Raw genomic sequence first — 9,143 nt, forward strand, 5'->3', positions numbered from 1 at the left:
AGGAGAAGATTATTAGTGGTAGAGAGAGTGAAAGACTATATTATCTTGAAAATGTTTCGCAACTAATCTTTTGTCTTGCGAATGAACACATGCAAGATAAAAAAAAAAAGAAATTTGGTTATGGCATAAACATTTGGGACATTTCTCTTTTGGTTATCTAAAAAAAATTATTTTTTTCATTATTTCATCAATATAATATTTTTTATTTTCTTTATGAAACTTGTGTTATGACAAAAAAAATCATCTTTTTGTGTTTCTTTTAAACAATAAAAAAACTGATTTTTTTTTTCATTAATTCATACATATGTTTGGGTGTGTCCTGATAATGCTAATTTTTACCATCATCTAAGCATCATTTTAGTGGCAAAATCAACTCCTTTCTAGCTTATAACCTTGTTTTATCCTCATGTTTAGTGTGCTTTCTAGTTTTCTTGTGTTTTATGTAGTATATGTTTTTTTTACCTCTAATCTCTTTGTTTGATAGTTGTGAAATAAATGAATAGGAAGCAATTCTAGTGGAGGAAAACAAGCAAGAACTCAAGGGAACAAGAACTTGAATTTTAGAATACCGCTTGAGCGCCATATCTCTGGAATGCTGCCGCTGGGCTGTCACTGGGATACCGCCTGAGCACCAGAAATTCATGCCCGGGCGCCCCTGGGGGGCGTTGGGCGCCCTTTGATGCGATGTTTTGTGTTTTTTATGGCGCCCGGGCGCCCTTTGGCGGGCGCTGAGCGCGACTTTGTGCTGATATGTCAAAATGGGTTATTTAAACATGGGTCTCACAAGTTTTGGGGAGTCTTCTCCTCCTACACTTCACTCTTCACCTAGAGAGATTGGGAGAGGCCCTTGGAGGCTATTTGGGGTGTTGGGAAACTCTCTCACTCCTCCTTGGGTCTTCAAGCTTCATCAATGGTGATTTTGCCCCTTTTGGGTTGAGGAAGAAGATGGGTCACAAATTGGAGATGGGGATGCGAAGGGGAGACGCAAATGGAGCATGGAGCAGCTGCCAAAAACCTTGGGAAAGGCTTTGCATCTTCTCTTTGGTTCCAATTTCTTCCTTCTCTCTTCAATTTTGTAGAACCCTAAGTTTTCCTGCATGGAGGGTTTTTCCTATTTGTTGAGATTAGTTGTAAAACATGAAATTCTTATGTATTTTGTGATGTTAATGATATATGCTTTTCTAATTCATATTAGTATTTGATTTCTATGCTTAATGTTTGTTGAGGCTTGATCATGTCCCCATAATCTATACATAATGAAAAAAATTGCAAGTGTTGTTATTATATTAAAGCTCAACTCTATTAGGCACCACTACAGCAGAGGCACTTTAGCTATATGCTCTTCAACTCCACAATGCATCAGCTGCAAAGGAATATAGTGCCGATGGGTTCAATCGAATTGACCACCATCTGGCTGATTGCGTTGTTGAACTACCAGGGAACGATTAACACGTCTTCTGTTATAATTGTTGTCAGCTGGTTTCTCATTAGCTGCTTCAATCTGTTCCAATCTTTCAAGAACTTCTTTCATTGATGGCCTCACTTTGGCTTCTGTTCGGATGCATTTGAGAGCTAGTTGAGCTACCTCTAAAGCTAAGTTGGTTGGATACTTTCCTTCCAACTTTGCATCCATATTCATTCTTATTTTCCCTCTATTTAGTATATTTGATTTGAGCCAATCCGTCAAGGACTTTTGCTTCAGCAATCGCAGTATATCTTGCATTCTTTTCCCTGTCAGCACCTCCATCAAAACAATTCCAAATGTATACACGTCACTTTTCACTTTCAAACGACCTACACAACAGACATGTGAAGATTTAGTATCTTGTCACGTTTCTACAAAAGGTTTATGAAATGTTTTAAGAGAAAATTTTTGGATATCACCTGTTGCTATATACTCAGGAGCAGCATAGCCTAAAGTTCCCATAACTCGTGTTGTTACGTGAGTCTGATCAAGCGAAGAAAAAGATTTGGCTAACCCAAAGTCTGATAACTTTGCCGTAAATGTCTGTCAGAAAAGCAAAAGCTAAAGATTTTTTTTTTTTTTTCACTAACTTGAATTCTTCAATAGCATGCAAGCACTACGTTGAGAAACGAAGAAAAGTTATACAAACAAGTCCAAAATAAAACTTACCTCGTCAAGTAGTATATTTGAGGGTTTAAAATCTCTATGTACAATTTTCATTTCCATGGAATGAAGGAAATTCAGTCCCCTAGCTGCGTCAATCATAACCTTCAGCCTTGTATCCCAAGAAAGTGGCCGAACATTTGCACCTCCTGCATGCAGAAGAGAAATCATGTGCATAAATCAGAGAAAATGACAAATCAATTCAGCATAATTGGTATACATGCTGCTAGCACCACCAGCATTTCTTACTTCCAAATAGATGGTTATCCAAGGAACCACGATGCATGAATTCATAGACCAGGAACAGCTCACTATCCTCTTGCCGAAATCCCAACAGCTTAACGAGGTTGGGATGAGAAAGCCTCCCTAAGAAATTCACCTCTGACTGTATAAAGAAGATAATCAAACAAAAGTTTTGAATCCTAATTTAGAATGTCCTTAATGCTTACCTGCCATTCCGCAACTCCTTGCAAACTTTCCGGATTCCTTTTCTTGATGGCAATATTCAATCCCTCAGCTCTAATCAAACCCTTGTATACTCTACCAAAACCCCCCTCTCCTATCACACTGCCAGCTCCGAAATTCTTGGTGGCAGCCCTCAATTCTGCTAAAGTAAATACTCTCAGATTTGGAGCATTCAAGATCTCACCACGAGGAAACTCCCCTCCATCTCTGACTCCAGAGGTGTGGCTATTCTCAGAGCCCCAAAACGACGTGCTAGTGTTATTTCCTGATGTGTGATTATTACTACTACTTGGCCCAAACAGACTGCTAGTTCCTCCAAAGTGATTGCTACACCCACGAGAAGTAGAATTGTCATTTTGTATTAGTCTTCTGTTGCTGAGAACAGCAGAGAACTGAGTCCTCCCTGAGACATCGTCACAGCAATACAAACTTTGTCATCTAAAGTAAAAAAACCATGTCAAGGATTGCCTTGCATGTTTGCGATAATTGGGATTTTCCTGGTGATGATCTTAACTATAATGATGCACCTATGTTTGATATTAGCAATTGAAGAAACAAAAATAACCATAAACATGTTGGTTTACCTAAATGGTTCTTCGCGTTGGGATGATCATCGCCATTAGAACCTGATGAAAAATTGCAACAGTTCCCCATTGACTTGTTTATGCTCTTTTCCTTGGCATAAAATCAGAGAAATAACTAAACAACAATGTTGAGAATAATATCTGAGTCACAATATAACGCGAATTGGTTAGAAAAGTATCAAAAAAACAGTTGCGATGTGTCCTTTTGAAGAGGAATTAATGTCAGAGAAAGAGACAAAAAGCAACTTGCATGTGACGGGACAAAGGAAGCCTCCAAGAATACTCCAAGTAAATGCAGTGTTATTGGTAATCATGTTAGATTGGGCTTCAAATCCTAGTTCTATGAGTAAAACACCGACAATGAAAAATAGCAGAATTCCACTTCCCATTTGACCCTACACCAGATACTTCTATTTCCAAACAAATCTAAATTGAATGGATAAAAATTTACCATCAGTGCATTTATGTTATCATGAAAACTTCTAAATTAGGTGCTAGAAAGAATGAAGGACAGGGTCCTGAGGTTAGTTGAAAAAATGAAACCGTGAGACACTTTGATACGTAGTCCATGTTGAATTTTTAGCAGTTGAAATTTTGTAAGACTTCCAAATTTGAGATACAATCAAAACTGGAAATAGAAGAGAAAGCAGAAACTAGTCAATAACTTAAGAGCGAAGTTTTTGTTATTATAATCCTCACACAGATGTATAATAATAATTTTGACATTTGACATTCATTTCTCTTGCTATTTGAGTAATAAAAGATAAAATGAAAAGGCTTTCATATTTTATTTAAATAAAAATATATGTATATATTAATTTTTATATTTGATTTGTAATTTATAATTTGAATCAAAAGTAATGTTGGAGAATTCACTTTCAATAATTATTATATTTAAATAATTCACTTCCAAATTCATTCTCGTTAATCCATCCTATAATCCAATCAAATAATAAGTGCACATAGAAAACCGTTTATAGGGTCGAGAAAAAATAAAAAAGGAAACGCACCAAACAACATTCTAAATGCACCTACTACAATAATCATTTATTATTTGTTGTATAGGATCACATAAACAAAGATACAAGAAAGAAAAAAAAAAGAATTTCTTAGTCATCACATACACTCTTCAAGGACCGAAAGGTATCCCAAGATGAAGGGGAGAGATGAGACCTATTTACTGTCACAAAGTAACTCAAGAAAATTTAAGTAAAAAGTTAAATGGTGCAGTGTCAAACAAAACTATAATTTTAGTTGCTACAACAGCAAGCTGAGTTCATATTGAACAATTATTTCTATTCAAATTTCTACCCATCTAAACCATTTAAAAAATTGAAATAATTACACAAAGATTAAATATTAACACTCATACATTCAATACAAACTCCAAAGAACAAATAAGTGGAAAAATCAATGGAGAAGGAGCACCTTCTTCATTATCAATACGAGGGAAGTTTGAACTCTCTGTCTTAGTTTTGGAGTGCCCATAACAAGTCTCGCTGGCTTTTAACCCTTGAGGATACCCTCAAGCCTTCACCTTCAAGCCAAATACAACCTCCGATCCTTTTTTGGCACTGGAGCAAAGACACTTTTTTTAGCAATATGATCTTCAAATCCACAATCGATCAGCTGCAACGGAATATGAAGATGATGGGTTCAGTTCAATTAGCCACCATCTGGACGGCCATGTTGTTGAACAACCCGAGGACGGTTAACCCGTCTTCTGTTATCAGCTGGTTTTTCATTGGCTGCTTCAATCTGCTCCAATCTTTCAAGAACTTCTTTCATTGATGGCCTTACTTTGGGCTCTATTTGGATGCATTTGAGAGCTAGTTGAGCCGTTTGTAAAGCTAAGTTTGATGGATACTTCCCTTCCAACTTTGCATCCATGGTGTTTCTTATATACCCTCTATTTAAAAGATTTCTTTTGACCCAATCCCTCAACGGCGTTTCCCCACATAGTTGCATTATACCACTAATCCTCTTGCCAGTCAGCAGCTCCACCAAAAAAATTCCAAATCCATACACATCACTTTTCACGTACAAATGACCTACACCATTTAATTTAATTACTGACATCTCAGGTTTACACAAGAGGTTTATGAAGGGAAATTCACAGATAATACCTGTTGCAATGTACTCAGGAGCAGCATAGCCGTGTGTTCCCACAATACGTGTTGATATGTGACTCTGATCAGGCGAAGTGATAGATTTGGCTAAGCCAAAATCTGATAACTTAGCCGTATATTTCTGTTAAAAAAGAAAAAATTATAAAGATTTTTCTTTCATTTCCATGAATACTTCAATAGCATGCACAGTGAGCAAAATGTGATCATGGGAATTCCAAGCCCCAAGGATAAAACGAAACTTACTGAGTCGAGGAGAATATTTGATGGCTTAAAATCCCTATATATAATGGCATTCTCCAAGCTGTGAAGGAAATGAAGCCCCCTGGCTGCTCCAATCATAATTGTTAGCCTTGTGTCCCAAGAAAGTGGCCGAACATTTGCACCTCCTGCAGAAGCAAAATAAAGTGCATAGATTTTCCCAAATTAGTACTCACACTAGGTGTGCTAGGATTTAACATTGTGATGAACAGCATTAGCATGCATTACTTCCAAATAGGTGGTTATCCAAGCTCCCACGAGACATAAATTCATACACCAGAAACAGTTCACTATCCTCCCTCCCAAATCCCAACAACTTAACAAGGTTGGGATGAGAAAGCCTCCCTAAGAAATTAACCTCTGACTGCACAAAAAGAAAAAACATCAATATCAGTATACATATGTAATATTAGCCACATACTAATTTTGAAGTGTTATTAATTCCGATACCTGCCATTCCGACACTCCTTGATTGCTTCCGGAATTCAACTTCTTGATGGCAATAGCCAACCCCTCACCTCTAATCAAACCCTTGTATACTTTACCAAATCCCCCCTCTCCTACCAGAGTCTCTGCTCTGAAATTTTTGGTGGCTGCTTTCAGTTCTGCCAAAGTAAATGCTCTCAGATCTGCAACATCCAAGATTTGCCCCCTCTCCTCTTCATCCCTCACTCGAGAGGCTTGGCTATTCTCAGAGCCCCAAAAGGATGTGCTAGTGTTATTACCTGTTGAGTAATTATTACTACTACTTGGTCCAAAGAACCTGCTGAATCCTCCGGAGTGGCTGCTCTGCCCGAGAGAAGTAGAATTACTGCTCTGTATTAATCTATTGTTGCTTGTACCAGCAGAAAACTGAATACTCCCTGAACCATTGTAACAAGAAAGCAAAAAATTGTCATGTAAAGCAACAAATGCTCTGGTTTACAACCTGAATAAACAGGATCAAGTACTTCTTAGTGAATTATTGCTAATACCAAGGAGTGTCTTCTATGTTTCATTCAAATTACATGGCTTTTTGGAATTGGGGATAGATTGGCTGCAAATTCTGGTTGACTTTTCTGCATGACTTGATGAAACGATTTTGCACTTATAGCATGAAGCGTTTCTATAATTTTAAGAATGAAAGAAGGAGAGTGTTGTTGGTTTACCTGATTGATTGTTGAGGTTGGGGGCAGTAATGGAGTTGCGGTGATCGACAGCAGAAGCTGATTGAAAACTCCAACAGTTCCCCATTAAGTTGTTTATGCTGTTAAGAACGAGAAAGAAATGGTGAGAGGCGTCTCTGACTTTTATTTATAGTGAATGAACTGAAAAGAGTACAAAGAAAATATTACCTGCCACGTGTTCTTTTAAGAGCAGTATCTGTCACACAGTACCAGTGGTGGTACCTTTTTACTTGTCGGAAACTAGGGAAGCTTCCAAGAATACTCCAAGAAAATGCACTGATAATAATGTGAACTGAATATTCATTTTCTGGCTGGTGTTGGCCAATGACATAGGTAGTTTTTTCAATTCTAAAGCATATGGCAGCAATAATTAGAGAGGAGAATTTAAGAATAGTCACAACAAGCTTTATGCTATGTACTTAGACATGATTTACAATTAGTGAGATATAATTTGTGAGGATTGTTTGTATTTGGTTAAGGTGATTTGGGAGGATTTGTGATAATTAGAGAATGATTTTAAAGACAAAATAAAATGTGAGATGAGGAGAAAGGGGTGAATTGTGAAAATTGTTTGGTAAATTACTAATTTATTCCTTTATCTAGAAGTGTTAAACTGTGTTTAAAATCAGTTAAATTGAACCACTGTTAAGTTTTGAAAAAATTCAGTTTTTTTCCAAATATAGGTTAAATTCAATCCTTCATGAATTAAATGAATTTAAACTGGGTTGAAAATAAATGGATTCATAAGCTACAAATAAATATTTTATTATTATTTTTTCTTTTCTTTTATCACTTTTTTCATTGTAATTGTTTATTAATTATAGTTAGAGTAACAATATTACCACACACTTTACATTTATTTGATATAGAATAAAATGATTATAAAAATATGAAATTTTGTATTTTTTAAGAAAAAAAATAAAAAATAAACAAATAGTAATATCAATGTAAAAAAATTATTTGTTTTAAAATACACTAATATATTGATAATTTTTTTTTTAAATATTAGAATATTTTTTAATAATATTTGAATATTATTTTATATCTAATTATATAAAATAGTATATTTTAGTAAGTTAAAAGTTTTGTAATCTGTTTTACACAGATAATGATGAGTTTACTTATTTTTTTATTCTTTTAACTTATTTTATACATTTATTATTTTTTATATTTATCACGGTATACAAAATAAATTAAGTTGACTCATCTATTTATAGCACTAAAATAAAAGTATCTATGTATTTATCAAACATTATATTATAAAATAATAAGTGAAAAATTAAAATGTTAAACCATATAATTTGACAAACACATACTTAAACATTTATGTGATTTAAACATCATTAAGAAATATCTAGTATTAAAAAAATTAAATTATTAATTTACATAATTAAAAGAAGTAAACAACATAATAAATAATAATAATAATAATAATAATAAATAAGAAAGAGTTGATGTAGAAGAAGTATGAGTGAATTCATTTTTAACCTGACCTGGTTTAATTTAAAGATTAAATAAACCATTTTGTTTAACTCACTTGAAAAATACCAATCAGCTCTGTTACACAGTATAGTAAAATACCAGTTGAGTGCATTTATATAGGAAAAGAAAGTAGTGACAGAACTATAGAGAAAAGTTATGACATGTAATTGACTAATATATAACAATTTCACAGAAAATATTTGCAAACCAAATGATATTTGAGTTTCATTGCATCATACCTTACGATAGTTTGGTTCGGTTTGTCAAAAGGATTTGCTGGCATGACTTTTGTATTTATCTCTTTTCTTATCCATCAATCTTCTAGATAAACTGCATTTCTATATCATGTATCTTGATATCTGTCTGTTAAAATAGGATGAAACTTCTTGAGTTAATTTCACTCATCATAGGTTTGAATCGGGTTATGTTAAAAAAATATATAAAAATTTTAATGTGAATTAATTTTGACTCGGTTCACACAGGTTGAATGTATAGTGGGCTGGATTGGTTCATCAATCCAATTATTTTTTTTAAAATAAAATTAATTAAATTAATTATTCAAATTCTATTTTTTTATTGAAATCAAATTAATTAAATTAATTATCCATTCAGGACTACAATTTAATAGATGAATAATATTATAGATAGGATAATTCAGGAATATATCATTTGTTTTATCTTGTTTTTAAACCTATCTACAAGCATGACAGTTTTATCTCGTGTTATATATTTTTGTTAACCACTATATGTAGTTTCTTTATCAAACGGTTGTGTATGTCTCATTAAACTAAATTGACAAAATTTTATACTCGATAATTTAGAATATGTAACAATACAGTTATTTTGTTTCATTTTCTTTTATATGAATTGGTACAATTAATATTGTTTTAATTTGATCGATCAAAGTAACATGTTATGAGAATATTAGAAG

The 9,143-nt window shown here is 33.9% G+C and overlaps 2 protein-coding genes across 3 annotated transcripts; both read right to left on the reverse strand.

The window, feature by feature from the left end:
• Positions 1-1,158: 1,158 nt before the first annotated feature.
• On the reverse strand, positions 1,159-3,592 carry LOC106767751 (probable serine/threonine-protein kinase PIX13). Its single transcript, XM_014652700.2, has 6 exons — positions 3,178-3,592; positions 2,578-2,996; positions 2,378-2,513; positions 2,135-2,277; positions 1,885-2,008; positions 1,159-1,794 (listed from the first exon to the last, which is right to left on the reverse strand). The coding sequence occupies exons 1-6, from the start codon at positions 3,245-3,247 to the stop codon at positions 1,391-1,393; spliced, it is 1,296 nt and encodes a 431-aa protein (XP_014508186.1). The 5' UTR covers positions 3,248-3,592; the 3' UTR covers positions 1,159-1,390.
• Positions 3,593-4,138: 546 nt separating this feature from the next.
• Positions 4,139-6,810, reverse strand: LOC106767362 (probable serine/threonine-protein kinase PIX13). Of its 2 annotated transcripts, XM_022783933.1 has the most exons (7): positions 6,713-6,810; positions 6,290-6,427; positions 6,015-6,169; positions 5,793-5,928; positions 5,550-5,692; positions 5,304-5,427; positions 4,139-5,228 (listed from the first exon to the last, which is right to left on the reverse strand). In XM_022783933.1, exons 1-7 carry the CDS (start codon positions 6,795-6,797, stop codon positions 4,843-4,845), a joined length of 1,167 nt encoding a protein of 388 aa, XP_022639654.1. In that variant the 5' UTR covers positions 6,798-6,810; the 3' UTR covers positions 4,139-4,842. The 2 variants fall into 2 exon arrangements, with proteins under 2 accessions (XP_022639654.1, XP_014507725.1); XM_014652239.2 differs by having other exon boundaries at positions 6,015-6,427.
• Between the last annotated feature and the right edge of the window lie 2,333 nt (positions 6,811-9,143).

This window comes from Vigna radiata, chromosome 7 (genome assembly GCF_000741045.1).
Source record: "Vigna radiata var. radiata cultivar VC1973A chromosome 7, Vradiata_ver6, whole genome shotgun sequence".
In the NCBI taxonomy this organism is placed as follows: Eukaryota; Viridiplantae; Streptophyta; class Magnoliopsida; order Fabales; family Fabaceae; genus Vigna; species Vigna radiata.